The sequence below is a fragment of the Elephas maximus genome, chromosome 3, assembly GCF_024166365.1.
Source record: "Elephas maximus indicus isolate mEleMax1 chromosome 3, mEleMax1 primary haplotype, whole genome shotgun sequence".
Taxonomy (NCBI): Eukaryota; Metazoa; Chordata; class Mammalia; order Proboscidea; family Elephantidae; genus Elephas; species Elephas maximus.
Genome location: NC_064821.1, coordinates 125570134 through 125593721, shown reverse-complemented (window position 1 = coordinate 125593721; position 23588 = coordinate 125570134). Strand labels below are relative to the sequence as shown.

General features: G+C 37.9%; 1 protein-coding gene across 2 annotated transcripts in view; it reads left to right on the top strand.

The window, feature by feature from the left end:
* The window catches only part of USP33 (ubiquitin specific peptidase 33), an 88958-nt gene extending 71334 nt beyond the window's left edge, over positions 1 to 17624 (top strand). For both annotated transcript variants that reach the window (XM_049875582.1, XM_049875581.1), the window contains exons 22-24: positions 14708 to 14810; positions 16011 to 16079; positions 16474 to 17624. In XM_049875582.1, the coding sequence (XP_049731539.1) occupies positions 14708 to 14810; positions 16011 to 16079; positions 16474 to 16631 (330 nt within the window). In that variant the 3' untranslated portion in view covers positions 16632 to 17624. The remainder of the gene's footprint in view (positions 1 to 14707; positions 14811 to 16010; positions 16080 to 16473) is intronic.
* The last annotated feature ends 5964 nt before the right edge of the window (positions 17625 to 23588 follow it).

Below are 23588 nucleotides of genomic sequence, written 5' to 3'. Positions count from 1 at the left end.
TAGAAACCTTAAGGGGTAGTGAGTATATGTTACTGGGGGAGAAACAATTCAGAAAAGGAGGGTAAGAATGGTTGCACAACTTGAATATAAGCAGTGTCACTAAATTGTACACATAGAAACTGTTGGATTGGTGTATGTTTTGCTGTGTATGTTCTCAGCAACAACAAAGTAAGCAAAATTTAGAACAAAAAGCAATACACAATAAGGAAAAAAAAAAAAGAATTAGGCTATATCAGGTGCTTTTAAGTAAATTGCTTCTAATACATGAATAGCCTAAACTGCAAGCAGCAGGATTTCTAAATGACTGGCACTCTTGAGGCTATATCAAGGTTCTGAGAACCATTGCCATTATAACTTTGTTTCTGTGCCTGTGACCTCATTAGGGTTAGGAAAGACAGTAGCCATAGTCATATCTCAGTCTAGGGGACCACAACTAGGGCATTTAAAAATCAAGATCAAATACATCCTTTCTTATAAATGATAGTAATTTTTCATTAATACCAGTTAGCATGATTTAAAAATTAATAAACGTAATGTAGATAACTAAAAAAAACAAAGTCCTTATTGAAACAGTAACTTGTAGGTTTCCTTAAGTTAGTACTATTGTGAAATCATCTATCCAGGCTACTTCTCTCCCTTTGTGAAATGTAATATTGCTTTGTCTTTTGGGGACTCTGTACTTATAAATGTACCCAGTTTCTACAAAGTGAGTATATCATGAAGCGTTCTTTAATTACAAGTAACAGAAAGTCTGGCCACAGAATCAAAAGCTGAACAACTAGGTTTTATGAAGGACAAGGATTAGGACAATAGCAAGATAGAAAGAAGTAAGCCTTTTGAAGGTGCCGTTGTCAGTAGCACAGCTTCGACTATTAGTATCCAAATTCCCAGTAGAGAATCTAAAATTTGGGCCAACTGGAGGTATCATTATTGATGATCCTACTGAGAGAATATTGGGAGGAGGGATAACTCTGCAAGAGATAGTTTGGATCCTTTTAGTACAAGAAGGGGAGAAGACAGCGACCAGACCAAATGTGCAGTACTTTCCCTCTTATGGATGCCCAGCAGTACACATGGCTGCTCCTCTTTGTAGATTTAGGTTTTGTTTTGTTTTTGCCCTTTACTAAAATAAACTTTCACATATAAGGAAAGATATTTTACATGTGGATTTATTTTATTTGTTTTACTTAGGCCTCATTTCCTTCCTCAATATAAGGAAGCAGTTGTTAGTTGACTAGTAAAAATAATTCATTTCATGAATGTTCAAGCAAGTGGCTAATGACTCTGTCAGTCAGTTTGCTTAATACAAGCCATTCTAAGTATTTTGAGTATAATAAGGTTTAATACAGGGGATAAGAGACTTATATATGCTGGGGTGTGAAAGTCAAGAAGACTACTGCTGGTTTTCAGGAAATTAGATTTGGGGTAGGCTGCCACGTCGGAGGTAGGCATGGGATCAGTGGCCCAGAGGAGAACTTAGAGCCTAGACAGTGAAGAAGCCTCTGCATAGTAGTGTGGGCCTGATCCAGGATGCTGGAGCCCAGGTTGATGAGATGGGCATCTCATCAAAATGGGCATCTTGCCCATTTTGGCCAGGGATGGGGGCAGGCGGTACAGTGTGGTGACATGGTTATCAGTGGGAGGCTTGGTTCATATGGAGAATTGATCAAATATATAAATATATTAAGGGTAATAAAAGCCATGTTTCTCGTTATCAGATAAGGGAGTATGAAATATGGGAAGGGAGAAAACTAAAATAAGCTCTGCAGTATTGGATTGGGGTTGGACTCATGGTTTTCAGTATGTATATAGGTATCGAAATAGAGGTAGGTGTGTGTGTACCCATATATAGAAACTTACGATGGATGTATATTTATTTCCTAATTGCCCACTAAATGCGTCTGGGGACAGTGATACCTCCAATAAGAATAAGCACATGTAACTCTCAGATCTTGTCTTCTGAATATCTTTCTCCAGTGAAAGGGGCCAGCCCTCCTTGGAGAAATGGCTGATTGATTCCAGGGTTGGGGCAGGGAAATTGCAAGATGAGCCCGGAACATCTTACTGTGCCAGGAATTAAAGTGCTTGACGAATGATGGGGACAAGTCAGAAGTATACAGAAGCCAGCTTGAAGGAGCTCCCACTTGCTAAATTTGGGACAATTTGAGCTTCAAAATAATGGTAGTAATGTTATAAGCCATTAAACAAAATAGGTGATGATGAGTTCATACTGATATAAATAAATAAGTGAATAAATGGAAAGGTTGATAAGGAATGGAGTATTACAGAGTTTCAGCTTACTCCCTGCAAAGTACTTACTTATTGCAAAGAGAAAAGAGTAACTGTCAGTAGGAAAGCCTGGCACTACTTCACTGAAGTTAAAAAAGTGGACATCAATTATGGGACAAATTAAAATCACATGCCCACTGATAGAATAAATGAGAAGAGCACAGCATCACTTCTTTGATAACGCCAGTATGCACAACCTTAATCTCAAATGAAGAAAATCTGTCAAACAGAAATTGAGGGACATTTTATAAAACAACCAGCCTGTAGTTTTCAAAATTGTCAGGATCGTGAAAGTCAAGGAAAGACTGGGGAACTGTTCCCAGTTATAAAGAAAAGTAAAGAGGCATTAAAATTACATCACCAAATGATTTTTAACCTGATTCTTTTGTTATAAAGGACATTTTTTAGACAATTAGAAAAACTTGATGGAGCCTGAGGACTAAGTGCTAATATTGTACCATTGTTAATTTCCTGAGTCTTGTCAGTTGTGCTGTGATTATGTAGGAGAGGGAATACTAAGATACATAGAGGAAAGGAGCATCAACTTATCCTGAAATGGTCTAGGGAAAAAAGGTTCTTTTTACAGTATTTAGAATTTTTGTGTAAGTTTGAGATTGTTTCAAAGTAAAATAAATAAATAAATAAAAATAGCATCAAACCACTAGAAACTATCTCAGCTGCCTGTCAGTGGTGATTCTAAGAGAATGCCTAGAAACTTGAAAGCTGCTGATGCTGTTGATCTCAGGACCTAAATGGATTATTCTCAGGAGGGTGCTCAGAAGACACAAGATCCTGCTGTTAAAGATGTTAGCTGTTTACAACACCAAGTAAGGCATTCCTGAGAAGATTCTTGGAAGTGGCGGCAAAACCCTATTTGTGCCATTGTGGATACCACAGTCTGGCCCACAGCTTCCACCAGAGAAAAAAAGTTTATCTTTGTACATGACTTTTGTATGTTTCATGTATGATTTGCAGTATTTAATCTCAAGTATTGCTGGCAAGGGATCCTGGGAAATGTAGGCTTCTAATTTTTATAGGGGCATGTAAGAATGAATAGAAGTGATGCTCATAACAAACAATCCAGCACAGTCTACCCCTTTATCAACATCCAAATGCATTCATACATGCAAACAACAACAGTAGCAACAGTATCATGCTTCTGCCTAACATGATGCACCTAGCAACATATGTCGGCATTTACATGTTCCCTAAAATAGGGAGACCCAAAGTCCCATTAGCCATTATATTTGTTTCTGGATAATAGTCACCCATTTTTTAGTTCATTCAGTTAAGTCATAATCTCCTTTTGACATCTTATAGTCTGAAGAATAAATTCTAAGGTTAACTGCCAACAACATGTTATATGAAATAGCAGAGGAATGAAAGGAAAAAAATAAATTGGTAATGTTTACAAACATGTACACAAAACAAGGAAGAAAATGTTTCGGTAGCTCATCAGCACCCATTCTATATTCCCTTTGTTCTCAGCCAGTACCTCAACTGGTTATGGTTGTAGGTACCTGGTAATGTAACATAGACCTTCATTCCCAAAGCATCTGAGCCCTAAGTAGTCTTGGCTGTATCAGATTTCTGTAGTCATTTGCTTTTACCTGCTAGACATGGAAGTGTCTGCAGTGAAGTTGAATGGTGCCTCCCAAGAAGATACTTCCATGTTCTAATCTCTGGAACCTATGAATATGACCTTATTTTAATAAGGATCTTTGCAGTTGTAATTAAGCTAAGGATCTTGAGATACGGTCATCCTGGATGATACAGGTGGGCCCTAAATCTGAAGACAAGTGTCCTTATAAGAGACACAGAAGAAGAGAAGGCCATGTGAAAATGGAGGCAGAGATTGAAGTGATACAGCCACAAGGAATGCTGATAGCCACCAGAAGTTCGAAGAAGCAGGAAACAGAATTTCCTCTAGAGCCTCTGGAGAGAGCACAGTCCTGCCAACACCTTGATTTTGGACTTCTGGCCTCCAGAACTGTGGGAGAAGAAATGCCTGTTTTCAGCCACCAAGTTTGTGATAATTTGTTACAGCAGTCCTAGGAAGTTAATACAGTGCCCTAGGTAATCACCTGTGTTCCAGAGAATTCTCCATGCTCACGTTGTATAGCAGTCACTTTACTCATTGTAATGAGGACCAATTATTCCAGCCAATACTGTGACTCCCTCTTTGTCTCTTGGTTCAGTGCCGTGTGAAACCACAAGATGAAGGAGCAGTCTCAACTTCCAGTTCAGTGAGACCATTGTTGTATCCCCTCGGGAACTAATTTCTCTAACTTAATAGAGGCCTAAGTTGTGGGGATGGGAAGCAAAGCTTTTGTGAGTGTGTCAGTGGGGATAATAGATACATAAACTCTGTCATTTCCTTTACCTGGTTTTCAGCCTCATGTATTCTGGTTATGGGAACAACAGCACCATACATTGGTTTCTAGCTTGAGCATATACCAAGCATGATACTGTAGGACAGTATCTACCCACAAGATGTTGCCTCCCAGACACTAAAACTCGCTCTTCAATAGACCAGCAGCTTCTGGGTGATGGCATGTGGTAAGATCAGTTAATCTTATAGATGTGAGTCCATTTCTTCATTTCTTTTGTATAAAACAAGTTCCATGGTCAGAAGCAATATTGTGGCAATGAATGAGACATACAGTAAGTCCAAGAATGTTGATACGGGGAGAATCATTGTAGGTTAAGAAGGTAGATTCAAGTCCAGTGTAAGTTCTGGGTATTTGCAAATCACATGTCTGATAAAAGTCTTGTATTCAGAAGTTATATAAAGAATTCATACAACTCAGTAAGAAGACAAACAATCCAATTAAAAAATAAGGAAAAGATTTGAATAGACATTGTCCCTAAGAAGTTACTGTATAAAGGACTAATAAGCACATAAAAAGGTATTCAAGATCAGTAGTCATTTAAGAAATGCAGATTAAAACCACAGTGAAATATCAAGTTGACACTATCAAGTGCTAATGAGAATGTGGAGCAGCTGGAACTCTCACACATTACAGGTGCGAATGCAAAATGGTACATACCAAGTGGTAAAGCAGCCTGACAGTTTCTTGTAAGGTTCAACATTACATTTAGCACATGACCCAGGAATCCCACTTCTGGATATTTATTTCAGAGATATGAAAACAGGTTCACACTAAACCTCTACATAAAGGTTTATAGTAGTAGTGCTCATTATTGCCCAAAACTGGAAACAACTGAAGTATCCATCAACTGGCAAATGGATAAACAAAATGTGTTATATCCACACAATGGAATACTACTCAGTAGTAAACAAAAAGCATCGGACTACTCATATGTGCAGCAACTTGGATGAATCTCAAAAACACGCTAAGCGAAGAAAGACAGAAATAAAAGACTTCAATGTATGATTCCACTTATATGAAATTTCTAAAAAGGGCAAAACTGTAGCGACAAAATAGATCAGTGGTTGCTTGGGGCTAGATGGAAGTGTTCTAGACCGTGGTGATGGTTGTACGAGTATACAAATTTATTGAAAATCATTGAACTGTACGCTAAGACTGAGTGAGTTATACTTTAATAAAGCTTTTTTTTTTTTTAATGAGAACCTAGGTTATTCCCTAAAAAAAGGCTTTTTGTTCTGTTCCACCACCCCTCTTTTTTTTAATAAAGTAAGTATAAAATAACAGTGGAGTATGAGAATATGTTTTCCTTAGTGGACCAGAAACTAAGTGGAGTTTCTGAAAAATTGAAAGCAGATAGGATCAGGTTGAAGAAGGTCACAGTTAATGACTGTTTGGGCTTCAAATTTGGAAGTGGCAGATACCAGTGATGACTTTGCACAAGGCACCAGGCTTACAGGTGTCTGCCTGATTAGAGCAGTGAATATGGACACTTGAGTCACTTAACGAAGGCATTATCAGAAGTTTAAAAAAATTACAAATTAACAATTAAAAAACTAAAAAAGGCATTATCGTAGTTTTTGGAATCTGGAAAGAATTGTGATTTCCCAAATTGTGTCTTAAGTGTGATTAATCCTCAGGAAGATGAATAAGGGTATTGCATCCTTAAAAAAATCCCAATAAATGGTTTGACTAAATGGCGGAATAAATATTGCTGGAGAGCCGTGCTGAAAGATTCCGTGAAGGGTTTCTCCTAAAATGAAGCACAAAAGGATAAACAGAAAGAAAAGTTTCAATGTATTGGATAGATACAGAATCCAGTGTTTGTCTAATAGGTATTTGAGAAAATGGAAGAACTTTACAGCCACAGTTTAGAGAAATTTCCAGGAAAAACACATCGTTAGATTAACGTGGTTGTGCTTAGTAAATTTTAAAAAGTCGCCACCTAGTTGTAGCTAGAAGAAATTTCCTAATACCAAAGGTTAAAAAAAAAAAACAAAAAACCTGTTGCTATCCGAGTCGATTCCAACTCATAGCGACCCTTTAGGTCAGAGGAGAACTGCCCCTTAGAGTTTCCAAGGTGTGCCTGGTGGATTTGAACTGCCGACCTTTACCTTTTGGTTAGCAGCTGTAGCACTTAACCACAATGCCACCAGGGTTTCGACCAAAGGTAAAGAGAGTCCTGATATATCTGGCAGAGTCAATCTGACCTTACATTTCAGAAATTTCAGTTCTCTGGAGACAAGTTATACATCACAGAAAATCCTAGCTTTCAATTGATTTTTTTTTTTTAATTGTGCTTTAAGTGAAAGTTTACAATTCAGGTCAGTTTTTCATGCACAAACTTAAACACGCATTGTTGTATGATCCTAGTTGCTCTCTGTACAATGTGACAGTATATTCCTTTCTACCCTGTATTTTCCTGTGTCCATTCAACCAGCTCCCGTACCCCTCTGCCTTCTCATCTCACCTCCAGAAAGGAGCTGCCCATATAGTTTTAAGTATCTACTTGAGCTAAGAAGCACACTCCTCACCAGTATAATTTTATGCCTTACAGCCCAGTCTAATCTTTGTCTGAAGAGTTGGCTTTGAGATTGGTTTTAGTTTTGAGCTAACAGAGAGTCCAGGGACCATGACCTCTGAGGTCCCTCCAGTCTCAGTCAGACCTTTAAGTCTGGTCCTTTTACTGGAATCTGAGGTCTGCATCCTACTTTTCTCCTGCTCCATGAGGGATTCTCTGTTGTGTTCCCTGTCAGGGCAGTCATTGGTGGTAGGCCAGCACCATCTAGGTCTTCCGGTCTTAGGCTGATGTAAAAAAAAAGCCCAGTTAAGGGTATAGTCTCTGGTTTATGTGACCCTTTCTTTCTCTTGGACTCACATTTTCCTTTGTTATTAGTGTTCTTCATTCTTGTTTGCTCCAGATGGGTTGAGACCAACTGATAAATCTTAGATGGCTGCTTGGTAGCTTTTAAGACCCCAGATGCCACTCACCAAAGTGGGACACAGAACGTTTTCTGAATATACTTTTTTATGCCATTTGACCTAGATGTCCCCTGAAATCATGGTCCCCAGACCCCTGCCCCTGCTACTCTGTCCCTCGAAGTGATTGGTTGTATTCATGAAACTTCTTAGCTTTTGGATTAGTCCAGTTGTGCTGATTTCCCCTGTATTGTGTATTGTGCTTCCCTTCACCTGAAATAATTCTTGTCTAGTATCTAATTTTTTTTTTTACTATCTAATTAGTGAATACTCCTCTCCCTCCCCACCCTTGTAACTATCAAAGAATGTTTTCTTCTGTATTTAAACCTTTTCTTGAGTTCTTATAATAGTGTTCTCATACAATATTTTTCCTATTGCAACTGACTGATTTCACTCAGCATACTACTTTCCAGATTTGTCCATGTTATGTTTCATGGATTCATCATTTGTTCTTTGTCATCGTGTAGTATCCCATTGTGTGAATATACCATGATTTGTTTATCCATTCATCTGTTGATGGGCACCTTGGTTGTTTCCGGTTTTTTTTGCTATTGTAAACACTACTGCAGCGAACATGGCTGTGCATGTATCTATTCGTGTGAAGGCTCTTATTTCTCTATGATATGTTTCAAGGAGTGCGATTGCTGGATCATATGGTACTCCTATTTCTAGCTTTTTAAGGAAGTGCCAAATCTATTTCCAAAGTGGTTGTACCATTTTATGTTCCCACCAGCAGTGTCTTAAGTGTTTCAGTCTCTCCACATCTCTCCAACATTTATTATTTTCTGTTTTTTGAATTAATGCCAGCCTTGTTGGAGTGAGATGGCATCTCATTGTAGTTTTGATTTACATAGCTCTAATGGCTAAGGATCATGACCATTTCTTCATGTATCTGTTAGGTATCTGAATGTCTTCTTTAGTGAAGTGTCTGTTCATATCCTTTGCCCATTTTTTAATTGGGTTATTTGTCTTTTTGTAGTTGAGTTTTTGCCGTATCATGTAGATTTTAGAGATCAGATACTGATCAGAAATATCATAGCTGAAAACTTTTTCCCAGTCTGTAGGTAATCTTTTTTACTCTTGTGGTGAAGTCTTTGGATGAGCATAGGTGTTTGATTTTTAGGAACTCTAAGTTATCTAGTTTCTCATCTGGTGTTTGTGCATTGTTAGTAATGTTTTGTATACTGCTTATGCCGTGTATTAGGGCTTCTAGTATTGTCCCTATTTTTTCTCCCATGATCTTTATCGTTTTAGATTTTATATTTAGGTCTTTGATCCATTTTGAGTTCATTTTTGTGCATGGTGTGAGGTGTGGGTCTTGTTTCATTTTTTTGCAGATGGATATCCAGTTACGCCAGCACCATTTGTTAAAGAGACTGTCTTTTCCCCATTTACTGGACTTTGGGCATTTGTCAAATATCAGCTGTTCGTAAGTGGATGAATTTATGTGTGGATTCTCAATTCTGTTCCCTTGGTCTGTGTATCTGTTGTTGTACTAGTACCAGGCTGTCTTGACTACTGTGGTGGTATAATAGGTTCTAAAATCAGGTAGTGTGAGGCCTCCCTCATTATTCTTCTTTTTCAGTAATGCTTTACTTATCCGGGGCCTCTTTCTTTTCCATATGAAATTCGTGATTTGTTTCTCCATCCTATTAAAAAATGCTGTTGGAATTTGGATTGGGATTGTACTATATCTGTAGATTGCTTTGGGTAGAATAGACATTTTCACAACGTTGAGTCTTCCTGTCCATGAATAAGGTATGTTTTTCCACTTACGTAGGTCTCTTTTGGTTTCTTGCAGTAGTGCCTTGTAGTTTTCTTTGTGTAGGTTTTTTACATCTCTGGTTTTATTCGTAAGTATTTTATCTTCTTGGGGGCATTTGTAAATGGTATTGATTTGGTGATTCCCTCTTCGACGTTCTCTTTGTTGGTGCAGAGGAATCCAACTGATTTTTGTATGTTTATCTTGTATCCTGATACTTTGCTGAAATCTTCAGTAGTTTCAGTAGTTTTCTTGTGGATTCTTTTCAGGTTTTCTGTGTATAAGATCATGTCATCTGCAAATAGAGATACTTTTACTTCTTCCTTACCGATTTGGATGCCCTTTATTTCTTTATCTAGCCTAATTGCTCTGGCTAGGATCTTCAGCACAATATTGAATAAGAGTGGTAATAAAGGACATCCTTGTCTGGTTCCTGTTTTCAAGGGGAATGCTTTCAGACTCTTTCCATTTAGGATGATGTTGGCTCTTGGCTTTGTACAAATGCCTTTTATTATATTGAGGAATTTTCCTTCTATTCCTATTTTGCTGAGAGTTTTTTATGATGGATGGGTGTTAGACTTTGTCAAATGTCTTTCCTCATCAATTAATAAGATCGTGTGGTTTTTGTCTTTTGTTTTATTTATGTGGTGGATTACATGGCTTGTTTTTCTAATGTTGAACCATCCCTGCATACCTGGTATGAATCCCACTTGTTCTTGGTGAATTATTTTTTTTTTGATACGTTGTTGCATTCTTTTGGCTAAAATTTTGTTGAGGATTTTTGTGCCTGAGTTCTTGTGGGATATTGGTGTGTACTTTTCTTTTTTTGTGGTGTCTTTACCTGGTTTTGGTATCAGGGTTATGCTGACTTCATAAAATGAGTTTGGGAGTATTCCATCCTTTTCTATGCTCTGAAATACTTTTAGTAGTATTGGTATTAACTCTTCTCTGAAAGTTTGGTAGAATTCTCTAGTGAAGCCGTCCAGGCCAGGGCTTTTTTCTGTTGAGAGTTTTTAATTACCTTTTCAATCTCTTCTTTTGTTATAGGTTTATTTAGTTGTTCTACCTCTGTTTGCATTAGTGAGGTGTAGGTAGTGTGTTTCTAGAAATTTTTCCATTTCCTCATTTCCTCTAGGTTTTCAAATTGGTTAGAGTACAAGTTTTTGTAGTATTCTGTTACGATTCTTTTAATTTCAGTTGGGACTGATGTGATATTGCCCATCTTATTTCTTATTTGGGTAATTTGCTTCCTCTCCTGTTTTTCTTTTGTCAGTTTGGCTAACAGTTTAACAATTTTATTGATCTTTTCAAAGAACCAGCTTTTGGTCTTGTTAACTGTTTTTTGATTGTTTTTTTTGTTCTCTGTTTCATTTAATTCTGCTCTGACTTTTATTATTTGCTTTCTTCTGGTGCCTGAGGGCTTCTGTTGTCCTCTTTCTATTTGTTCGAGTTGTAGGGTTCTTTGATTTTGGCCGTTTCTTCTTTTTGGATGGTTGTGTTTATTGCTAAAAATTGGCCTCTGAATACTGCTTTTGCTGGGTCCAGAGGTTCTGGTAGGATGTGTATTCATTCTCATTTGATTCTATGAATTTCTTTATTCAGTCCTTAATTTTTTCTATAACCCAGTAGTTTTTGGCATGGTGTAGTTCAGTTTCCATGCATTAAGATTTTTTTCCCCTTGCCTTTTCTGTTATTGATTTCTACTTTTATGGCTTTATGGTCAGAAAAGATGCTTTGTAATATTTTGGTGTTTTGGATTCTGTTAAGGTTTGCTTTCTGGCCTAATATGTGGTCTATTCTGGGGAATGTTCCATGTGCATTAGAAAAGAAAGTATACGTGGCTCCTGTTGGATAGAGTGTTCTTTAAATGTCTCTGAGGTCAAGTTGGTTGATTGTGGCATTTAGATCTTCTGTGTCTTTATTGAGCTACTTTCTGGATGTCCTGTCCTTTACCAAATATGGTGTGATGAAGTCTCCTCATTTTTCAGTGCTGCTCAAGTTTATGTATCTTGCAGCCCTGTCATTGGATGGGTAGGTATTTATTATGGTTATGTCCTCCTGTTGTATTGACCCTTCAGTCATTACATAATGCTTTTCCTTACCCTTTGTGGTAGATTTAGCTTTAAAGTCTATTTTGTCAGAAATTAATATTGATTTTTTTTTTGTGAGCTTGCTGAAGCCATCATGGTCTGCCTCTTTATGTGATTTGATACTGTTGTCTCCGAGCTATCAATAAGTTATTTTATTTACTCATTTTATGTTTGCTTACTGTGCCTTACCTTCTTGTTTTGATACGCCCACATTGGCTGCTCAAGTGAGCTAATTTGATCATTGGAGGTTTTGAAGCTATAATATCTTGTCACCAGGTGGTTAGAGCTGTTACTAGGTATGTGAGCCCAGGAGTCCGTTCACTTTTCTTGTATGGATTCAGCTCAGGTGTCCAGGTAGTCAGTCACAAGGTGTGTGGTGTCAGGCTCTCACCTACAGTCCTAGGTGAGTAGGGGTGATTGGTGTAGGCCCAGGTATCTGGCTGTAGTAGCGGGTCATGCTCTCAGCAAGGCAAGGGGCTGACAACTGCCTGAGTATTTGTGAGGAAAGCGTGTCCCTGTTCCCTAGAGCACGTAGGTGGATGGGTTTTGCAGCCAGCTATGGACACCCAGTGCTATTGGCTGTAAGGACTGGGAGGCAACACTTATTCTTGGACCTCTGTCGTGTATGGACACCCAGTGCTATTGGCTGTAAGGACTGGGAGGCAACACTTACTCTTGGACCTCTGTCGTGCATGGCTAGGTATCATGGGTGGAGCCACCAGTCCACAGGCCCCTGATGTGGGTAGGTGAGCGCTCTGATTAATAGAGCGGTGTCAAATGTCACAAACCTGCCTCTCCACTAGGTAGTCGAAGCAGGTGAAGGCAGACTTCAGGTCTATACCCTGTTATACCCTGCTAATGAGGGGCTTTGCTGCTGAAATGGGGCCACACAGGTCTATGCAGGGGTGAAAGGCATTCAACGTCTGTGGACCCCTTATGCCTGTGCCCAGGCAAGGGAGCTGTTTCTGCTCCGAGTTCCTGGCTTAGGGGAGCCGGCAGATTATTTTTTCCCTGTTTGTTAATTTGTTCCCTCTCTACGACCTGGAGAATGGCTCAAGGTGAGTGCAGGGTCCTTCTGGCCCAGGGGATGCAGCCAGCTGGGATTGAGTGCAGAGTGGGAAGGGAGCAGGTTTTGAGTGGGAGAGAGTTTTTTCCCAAAGAAATATTTTTGGTCCACGAGGTATGTTAAACTCAGGTACTTTTGCTAATTAAGGGTCGACTCTCTGCCACTTATTCTCTCCTGATCTGGAAAACACTTTCGCAGTGCCACTGTCTCACCGTACTCATGCCAGTGGAATTGGCCTGCGGGGTGCCAGTTCCCTCTGGGTCAGGTCTGGCCACTCCTCGCTGCTTATGAACTTTTCTCCTTCCCCCTTTCATTCAGTCCAGTCCCTCAACTGTTTTTTTTGATATTCAGGGCTCCCTGCTTATCATATATAATCGATTCACTTGTTTTTTCTGGTCTTTGTCGTAGGAGGACCACAGCAAGCGTCCGACTACTCTGCCTTCTGGGCCCCGCCTCTCAATCTGTGCCTTTAGACAAACTTACTTAGGTTTATTTGTCAACCATCAGAGACAGACACAACATTTTTCACTCCTTTTCATTTCTCCGTGAAAGCAGCTACCTTGTATCCCAGAAAGATCCTTCCCCTCAGAGAGCTTACATTTAATAAATAACTAAATTATATAGTATATTAAAAGGTGATATTATTATGGAAAAGAAAAACACAGGAGATGAGAGATCAGGAGTACAGTGGGGAGAAAAGGAGTCTGGTTGCAGTGTTATACAGGGTGGTTAAGATAGGCCTCATTAGAAGATGGCATTTAGGCAGAGACTTTAAGGAGGTGAGGGAGATAGTCATTCAGATTTCTGATAACCAGTGCAGAAACCTTTAGAGGCAGGAATGTATGTGGTTGATTCTGAGAATAGCAAAGAGGCCAATGTGACCACAGGTGAATAAATAAAGTATTAGAAGATGAAGTTAGGTTATTGGGGCCAAATCATGGAGGGTGTTCTGGGCTATTCTAAGAATCTTTCACTTTTACTCTGAGTGAAATGGGGATAATCACAGGATTTTTGATTAGAAGACTGACAAGACCTCAACTTGGTTGTCTTTGTCCACAGGTAGCATACACTATTTTAGGAGTCTGACTGCCTTTTCACAGTACTACAATTAGATAAATTCCAAACACCCTTTATTTTTCTGTGGGTCTGTCGCCTGTACTTCATTTTTTGTATCTTCATCAGTTGGATTTCTTTGTTTGTAAGCACTAGAAGCATACTGGCTAACTTAAACCAAAAAGAAATTCATTGAAAAGAAAAATCACATTATTAGGCTTCAGGAGGTTTGGGAACCAAGGTAGCACTGGGTATATAGCTAACAAGAATTGGAATTGGAATGACTCCATTCTGACCATTAGGATACTCCACTGAAGATTTAAATTTCAAGTAGAGTTTCAGCAGTTTGAATCCACCAGCTGCTCCTTGGAAACCCTATGGGGCCAGTTCTCTGTCCTAGAGGGTTGCTGTGAGTTGGATCAGTTTTGGGTTATTCTGAGTTAGAGTTTGGACTCGTGTTAGCCATATACCCATTCCTTAGGCTGTAGTTTTGGTGAAAGGGAGTGGAACATCTTTAGTGACTCTGCAACCACTTTGGGAATTTACCCTACACATATTTGTATATTACCTGTGAAGTGCACGTACAAGATTATTCATTGTGGCATTGTCTTTATAATAGCAAAATCTTCATGAATAGGGGACAGGTACATCTGTACGGTCTGCAGCCATAAAAACAAACAAGGAAGTTGTTCTTTATTGAGTGATAAGAAAATGTCTCCAGTATCTTAAGTGAACAAAGTTGTAGACAGTGGATATATGTTTAAATAAAATCTACCCATTAGATTTGTAATAAATTAGTCTTTATTGCTTTGAGGACTTTCCCTTGACCATCTTCACTTACCCAGTATTTTACATCCCTTTTCTGTATACTTGTTAAATTTTGAGACATAGTCTAGAATTCTTTATTAGTAGGCACCATCCCAGGACCTGGTACTAAGATAACTTAGCGTCAGTGTATGTCTACTGTTTCACAGTCCATGTGTAAGAGAAATTGACCTTTCCAGATTCTGAATTAAAATGATTATACTGTTCTGCTACAAATTTCTAATATTCGTTGATTTTTTTCCCCTCCCTATAGCTCAACAGAGCATTCCAAGAAGAAGACTCTCCAACTACTTTTTATTGCATTAGTATGCAGTGGTTTAGAGAATGGGAAAGTTTTGTGAAGGGTAAAGATGGAGGTAAGTGGTTAACTGAAAAGTTTTTTTGCAGATTTTATCTATTTGACATGTATTTATGGAACAACTATATGCATTTGGGATTACATCAGTGAACAAAAGAGAAAAAAGATCCCTGCCCTCAAGGATCATATATTCTAGGTTTATATTCTGGTTGTCTTTAATTTTTTTAACCTATCTTATGAATTATAGCATATTCATAGAAGGAATAAAGGAACTGGGCAAAATTAGTCTGCAATCTTAATATTGCAAAGTTGAAAAAAATCTACCCAATAACAGGAAATTGGTTTAATGATGGCTTAATGCAATATGTGACTTTTAAAATAATTTTGTATGACAGTACTTAATAATTTGAAACTAAGATGTTCTTGATAAATAAAAAAGGTTTCAACACAGTACGCTTAGGTTGAACTCTTCTTGTAGTAAAAAAAAAAAACTACATTTATACAAATACAAAAAGGTGACAAAAATATTAAACAGTTTGCTTGTCTTTTTGTGGTGGTTTTATAGTTTTTTTTTTTCTTCCTTAATGCCTTTTTCTAGCATAAGGACTAAAGGAAAATCAGATAAGGATTTTTCCCCCCCATAAATTAGAAAAGAATGTATTTTAACATTTTATTTTACAGTCTTTTCATTATTTTTAGTTTACAGAATGACAGTGTGAAACAAATTGAGAATTGTATAATTTCTTTTGAAATAACAGAAGAATTGTTCTTTGATAGCATTAAAAGTGCATTTTAACCTGTAATTCCCACATGGATAGTTAAGAAATCATTTCTATTAGACTCCGAATGGTACTGAGAGAGCTTCTTCTCCACCTTTCCTGGAGCCCTGGTAGTGCAGTGGTTAGGCACTTGGCTGCTAACTGAAAGGTCAGAGTTTTGAACCCACTAGCAGCTCTGTGGGAGAAAGATGTAGCAGTCTGCTTCCATAAAGATTACAGTCTTGGGAACCCTGTGAGGCAGTTCTACTCTGTCCCATAGGGTTGTTGTAAGTTAGAATCGATTTGATGACGCTTTGGTTTTTAAGACCTAAAAAAGCAGCATCTCGGAAGACAGGTAAGAAGTGACTGTAATAATCTGCCTAAAAAATAATCAATCTGATTAGTTATAGCCCTCAATTATCCCAGGCACAGAATTATGAAATCCTGCCTTATATTTTTTTGAGAAGTACGGTTTTTGATAATTTTTCTTTCTGCCTTAGATCCTCCAGGTCCTATTGATAACATTAAAATTGCAGTTACTAAATGTGGTAATGTGATGCTCAGGCAAGGTAAGCTTGACTAATATTTTAAGCCTTATTAGTGATTTTTCACTGTTAAGACTGTATTGTCAGTAGCCATTTATGGCACTTTTTACCCAGCTCAAAATGTAATTCATACATGAAGTAGGACAAATAGTGCAGAGCAGCCAGTGTTTAAGCTTTATCTCAGAAGAGGGTTTAAGGCTGTTGATAGGAGCTAGGAAAAAGGGTCTATACCTTTTTCAGACAGACCATAACGTTGCAGCTTATAGTAGGATGGGCTGGTAGCCTGAAGATTCATGTTCTCTAGAAGATTCCTGCTGGGGTAGATTATGAAAGCTTTGTCATTCTTAGTATTGGTCTGTAAGCACTATGAATCTGTAGGTTTGTGAACATTATTCTTTCTGTATACACATAATTTTAGGAGCAGATTCTGGTCAGATTTCTGAAGAAACATGGAATTTTTTACAGTCCATTTATGGTGGAGGGCCTGAAGTTATCCTACGACCTCCAGTTGTTCATGTCAACCCTGATACACTACAAGCAGAAGAAAAAATTGAAGTAGAAACTCGGTCTTTATAATTTTGAGGATGTAGTGATTCAGTGAGAGATCATTTTCACTCCCCCTGCTATATACATATGCAAAAACATTCCTAAAAGCATGTTTATTTTCTTGGTTTTTGATTTTTTATCCCTTTTATTCCTTCTTACTGGGCATTATGGAAGAATGTGTTAAAATGTGTAATATGCTAGGCTGGTATATTTAATGCTAAATACCTTCAAGTCTCTCAGTGTAATATTTTGAAAGAGAAGGACAGTTATGATCACTTGGTAATCAGTAGGCTATCTTTGATCTTTGTACTACATGCAAATCCATAGTATTCTCTGTAGTATAAATAGTTTTGCGTTTTCACTACCCTAAACCATAATTTTGACCAATTTTTTCAGTTCTCCAAAAACCTAATTTAATTGTGTAGTTTTCACAAGGCTTCATATAATAGCCTGTTTTAAATTGAGAGTAGTTGTCAGAAAATTGTTGTTAATTCCCTAAAGCTCAGGAAACCTTAGCTTGTTACTTCTTTTGCACTGCAGCATATAAACTAGCATATTGAGACTTACAAAATGTCTTTTGAATGTAGCAAGGATGTATTTAGTTCGGATGGAATTTGTGTGAGCAGATACTAGTAACTTATTGCCTCTTAATACTGTAAAGTGTTAAACTTTAGTTCCTATAACCCTGAATAATATTCATTATGTCAGTAACTAAAAAACTTAGTTTTAGGGCACTTTATTTTGAGAGCATGAAATGTGGAATGTGTCATTGAGATTGTTGATAAAGCTGAAGCCACTTGCAAAATAATTTTTTAAGAAATGCTTAAAATCTTTTTGAATAATGTAATAATGCACTGCTACTTGGCTTGATTATGTGATGTCAAAAGTTTAACTATTATTCCAAGTACGAAAACATACTGAATTACTTTGGGGATGTTGAATAGCATTCATGATGGCTTTGTTTTGGTTTGGTGCAGCTGCCACCAACTAAAGCAGTGTTGTTAAAATTAGTTCAATAAAAATGATTTTAAAACATATAACTTGGGTGTTGAATTTATTTGAGACATTAAAGGTGAAGCACATAAAGCTTGCTAATATTAGTATCTGTTATTTCCTAATCATAAGTATACAAAATAGGAAATCATTTAGTACTTAGTTTTTATGTTTAATGAAATGATGAGCCTGTTCACCACCTATTTGAGATATATTTAAATTTTTTTTTTTAAACATAGTTTTTAGTTTTCTTTCTAATTATATGATGATCCTCCTCAAGGACTGACTAGTCCTTTTGACTTGTCTCAAAATATCCAGAATTTGGTCTAATGCCTGGCTTTTAATAGTTAATCAAAATAAGTTTGTTTTTAATAGTGCTTGCCATTTATTGAATATTTACAATGTTTCACTCTAGTAAAGTGCTTTACTTACCTTTAGTCACCTTTACAACCCTATGACTAAGGTTAAGTGACTTGCCCAAAGTCAGACAGCAAAGAAGTAGCAGATAGTGCATTCATCTTAAGTTAACGTGACTTCATAGGCAGTGTTGTTACTCACCAGGATATACTATCTCCCAGTGAATTCTTTTGAAACTGATTATGGCATCAGTCACATTCATTAATAGCAACATCTGTTACTGGCATTTAAAAAAAAAAGAAACAGGGTGCTATCGAGTAAATTCTGACTCAGTAGTGACCAACCCTATGGGTCAGAGTAAAACTGCCCCACAGGATTTTGAAGGCTGTAAATCTTTATGGAAGCAGATTGCCACATCTTTTTCCCACAGAGTGGCTGGTTGGTTTGAACCACCAGCCTTTTGGTTAGCAGCCAAGTACTTGAACCACTGTGCCACCAGGGGTCCTTGTTATTGAGATACATAAAAAAGAATACTGGTCCCTAATCTTTTTACATTATAGTCATCAAAATATATAACTATCTAGTAGGTGATTGTATCAGCTAAATGTTGGCCTATGTGTGGTGACATGTGGATAAAAGAAATAATTTGTCTAAGAGTGATTTTTTTTCTTGGAAGTACTTAAGCTAAAAAATACGAAAAGTGCATTCAGGGGATAGTCAGATCCTGTATGTGGTAAAACCACACTGATTTCTAACATGAAAATTATTAGCTTAGGCTCTTGAAGTTAGATTGCCTAAATTCAAATCTTTGTAGCTACATCACTTTCCAGCTGATTTGGAACAGTACTGAAGTCCAGTTTTCTTCATCTGTTAAATGAGAATGTTGCAGGTTGGGTTTTCCACGAAGTAATCAATGAGATGGAGTTAGGAGTACAAATGATTTTTTAGGGAGTAACACCAGAGAAAGAGAATGGGAGGTAGCAGGATGGAACAGAAGACATCAAACCCTGATACAGACCTGACAAGATCTCTGTCAGCTCCATGGGGAGATCTGAAGCTAAGGTTACCCATAGAAGAGTCCTGAATTGGGGAGAAATGGCTAGATACTTGTACTAACAGACTTTGTTCTATCACTGGTTAGTAGCTACCTGGTAAAGAGAGTGATACAGACCTGACAAGATCTCTGTCAGCTCCATGGGGAGATCTGGAGCTAAGGTTACCCATAGAAGAGTCCTGAATTGGGGAGAAATGGCTAGATACTGGTACTAACAGACTTTGTTCTATCACTGGTTAGTAGCTACCTGGTAAAGAGAGTGACCTCAGCTTAACAGCTGAGCTGGACGTTGGAGGAGCTAACAGCTAGAGGCTGTCAGCCAGGTATATTCCTCAAAGCTGGACAGTGAGTCATTTTGTGAGGAAAGGTCAATGGTACATCTCCATGTCCGCCACACTAGATCATAAAAAACTCAAAATCCGTTTAACTTTTAAGGACACATTATTTATGAAACATTTCTGCCATCTTAATCTAATATTAAGGGAAAAAAAATCAAGATACTTAAAAAAAGAGACACACATTGTACAAAATAGCTGGCCTAGACTCTTCAAAAAGATCAATGTCATGAGACCAAAAAAAAAAAGCTGGATTAAATTAATATTAAGAGAACTTGACAACTAACTGCAATGTGTTATTCTTAATCAGATCCTGGGTTAGAGGAAATAGTTTATACCGCGACCAATATTGGCACAGTTGGGGAAATTTGAATATTTGAATAGGAAAAGTGTGTTAGATAATAGTGTTGTATCAATGTTAAATTTCTTCAGTGTGATAACTATTCTAGTAATGTAGAGATATGTCCTTAAGTATTTAGGGGTGAAGTCATGGTATCTGAAATACACACACACGTACACATACGTATGTAAGAGATACAGCATATATATAGAGATGAAGCAAGTGTGGCAAACTTTATTGATGAATCTGGGAGAATGGTAGAGGGGTTCATTCTACCCTTGGGACTTTGCTGTAGGTTTGAAAATTTTCAAAATAAAAAGTGTGTGGGGGAGAAAAAAACCATAACCGATCCTCCTACAAATTTTACTTTAAGGTTTCGTCTGCTTTGATTCTCACAATAACTCTGTTCCTCGGGAAGGTTGTAATTTGCCTAAGATTACACACAGAGGCAAGCTTTTTTTTTTTAAATTGTGGTGAGAAGATACACAGCATCTGCCAATTCAACAATTTCTACATGTATATTTCATTGACATTGATTGCGTTCTTCATGTCGTACGATCATTATCACTATCCTTTTCCAAATTATTCCACCATCATTAACAAAATGCTTCCTAAGCAAAAACTCCCCCTTTCCTCCTTTCAACCTCTAGTAACCATTAATAATCTTTGGTTTGTATGTATTTGCTTATTTCATGTAAGTGAGATCATACAGTATTTGTCCTTTTGCACCTGACTTATTTCACTAAGCACAATGTTTACGGGGTTCATCTAGGTTGTGGCATGCGTCAGAACTGCATTCCTTTTTATGGTTAATATTCCATTGTATGCTCCATTTTGTTTACTCATTCATCTGTTGATAGACATTTTGGTTGTTTTCACCTTTTGGCTATGGTGAAAAGTACTGTAATGAACATTGGTGTACAGGTTCTAAAACTAACTTTTAGAATAGTATAAAAACAAACCTGTTGTTGTCAAGTCGATTCCTACTCATAAGGACCCTAAAAAAAAGAGCAGAACTGCCCCATAGAGTTTCCAAAAAGTGCCTGGTGGATTTGAACTGCCGACCTTTTGGTTAGCAGCTGAGCTCTTAACCACTACACCACCAGGGTTTCCTAAAATAGTATAGCTGTTACCATATTCATTTATCTTGAACTATCACTAAACTACTTCCAGTTTTAAAAAGTAGTTTAAGAAGGGATAGAATTTTGGAACCATTTAGAACCACTGAACATAAGATATTTAAGATTTTTTTACATGGTAATCATAAAATAATTAATTTTACATCAATTTAGCTCTCAGTGCTTGGTGACATCTTTAGTGACTGTCAGTTTCCTAGCACACCATACTGTCATGCCAGCTCTTCCAAACCTTGCCCTTCCCCTGGCTACACATATAGCTTCACCCGTTTTACTAAGATTGAGGTATAAGCTCCTTTTTCTTTTCATTGCCACCTCAATATCTGGATCTTCTTTCTCTCTGTAAATTAGAGAAGAAAGGTCCTTTTCCCTCCCTGTCTTCCTCCCTCCATTCATTAATTCATTTATTAATTCAGGGTGCTTTTCCCCCAGTACATATTTCAATCAAGAATACTATGCTATGATGTTAGAGGCCATCAAGTCGATTGACTTGCAGTGATCCAGTGTAACAAAGAAGAACTGCCCTGTAGGGTTTTCTTGGCTCTAATCTTTACGGAAGCAGACTGCTAGTTCTTTCTCCTGTAGAGCTGCTGGGTGGGTTCAAACCACTAACTTTTTGGTTAGCAGTCAAGCACTTTAATGTGCTGTAACAGCAGGGTTCCTTATCTATGCCACAGAGCTTTTCAAACCTTCCTTGTTGACTAGCACCTTCCCCTGCCTTCAGACATGAAGAATTCTCCCTTACTGGGAGGAAGAGGATAAGGGAAATTAATCTTTTCGTGACCAATGTGCCACACCAGTTTCTTCTTTTTTATTTACAAATGTGTTACTTAATTGGTCTACACCTCTACTCCCACTTCTTTAGTATTAATTCTTTCTTTTTCAGACTTACCATCTGGCTTCTTGGCTTCAGGAATCCCTGATGGTGTAGTGGTTAAGAGCTAACCAAAAGGTCTGCAGTGTGAATCCACCAGGCAGTCCTTGGAAACTCTATAGGGCAGTTCTACTCTGTCCTATAGGGTCGCTATGAATCAGAATCTACTCGACAGCAATGGGTTTTATCTGGCTTCTATTGCCTGCTCACTTTTTTTTCTTTATGTGGCTTTTTCTTATTAGCAGTCATTACTATTTTCCTAATAAACTTTGGAATATTATGCGTGGTTAATTTTATCAGAAAGAGGCAATTGTGTCTTGAAGCTACTCCCTCCTTTCTCAAAGGAAGGTGACTGGTTTGAATATACCTGTTGCTCTTTTAACCAATTGTGGGGAGGCAGGTAAGAAACATTTTCTAGGGGGAAAATGGGTACTGTTCAAAGCTATTTTACTAATGACACAACCACTATTAATATCGAATTCTTAGTGTCAGGTAGCAGGCTAAACAGATGAATGTGCCCAGCTGTTGTCAGAATTCAAACCCAGACATGGCTGACTCCATCCAAAACTATGCTTTTTTCAGAAGTCACAGGTGAATTTCCACCAAGAAAATCGAATGACTTACCCAATAACAACTATATGCTGAAACCTCCCTCTTTTAAATTTGTTTGATGCTGCCATTTTATAGACTTCCCCCTTCACACATCTGCCTATTCCTTTGCTGCCTTTTACTTTTTCTCATTCTGAATGTTAAACAGTAATTCTGTCTCTCTACCTTAATAAATATATATATTAGGGGGCTCATTCACTCCCTTAGTTTCAACTATTGCTCCTTTTAAAATGGTTCTCAAATATATTTCACTACCCAAATGTTTCTTCCAAGCTCTAGTCCCAAATTTCTATGCTGGTTATATCTACTCCTTTGTCAGTCATCTAAAACTCAACAATTTGAAAAGCAATATGAATAGTCATTAGAGTATGGACGCCCGAGCCAGTGTATCAGTTACTTATTGCTACAATAATGCTATTGTAACCACCATAAAACCTCAGTGGTATACAAGAATATTTTACAAATCTGTGGAGCTGAGCTAATCTGGCCTTGGCAGATGTCAGCTTGGTTCACTCAAGCATCTTCAGTCAGCTGTGGGTTGGCTAGGCAGCTCTGCTGACCTCAGCTGGGCTCCCTTACTTGTCTAAGGTTTGGCAGATCTAGGATGACTTTGGGTAAAATGATTGGAGCAAACTGGCTCTTTTTTATATGTCCTCCAGCACGCTAACCCAGACATGTTCTCTTGGTCATGGCAGAGAAGCAAGCTCATTTCCAAGCCTCATGTGTTACATCTGCTAACATTTCATTGGCCAAAGCAAATTACCTGGTAAAACTCAGAATCAAGAGATGGGGAAATAAATTATCTTAATGAGAGGAACTGCAAAGTTACATGACAAAGGGTGTGGATACAGAGAGGTGTGAAGAATTAAGGTCACGAATGCAATCAACATTATGATAGATTGCTTGGACTTGAATACTGTCTGCCATTTACTACCTCTGTGACCCTTGCAAGTTCTCTGGCCTTAGCTTCTTCATCTGCAAAATCAGTATCTACCTCATTGGGATGCCATGAAACTAAATGATTTAATAGATACAAAGTACATAGTAAATGCACAGTATTGCTCTCCCCATTTCTGGGTGCAATCCTTCCAGATGCATAGTCCTATAAAACCAGAAAAACAAACTTGTTGCCATTGAGTTGATTCCAACTCAGAGTGACCCTACAGGACAGAGCAGAACTACCCCATAGGGTTTGCAAGTAGCGGTTGGTAGAATGGAACTGCCAACCCTTTGGTTAGCAGCTGAACACGTAACCAGTGAGCAAAGATCACCAATGGCAGAAAGTCCAA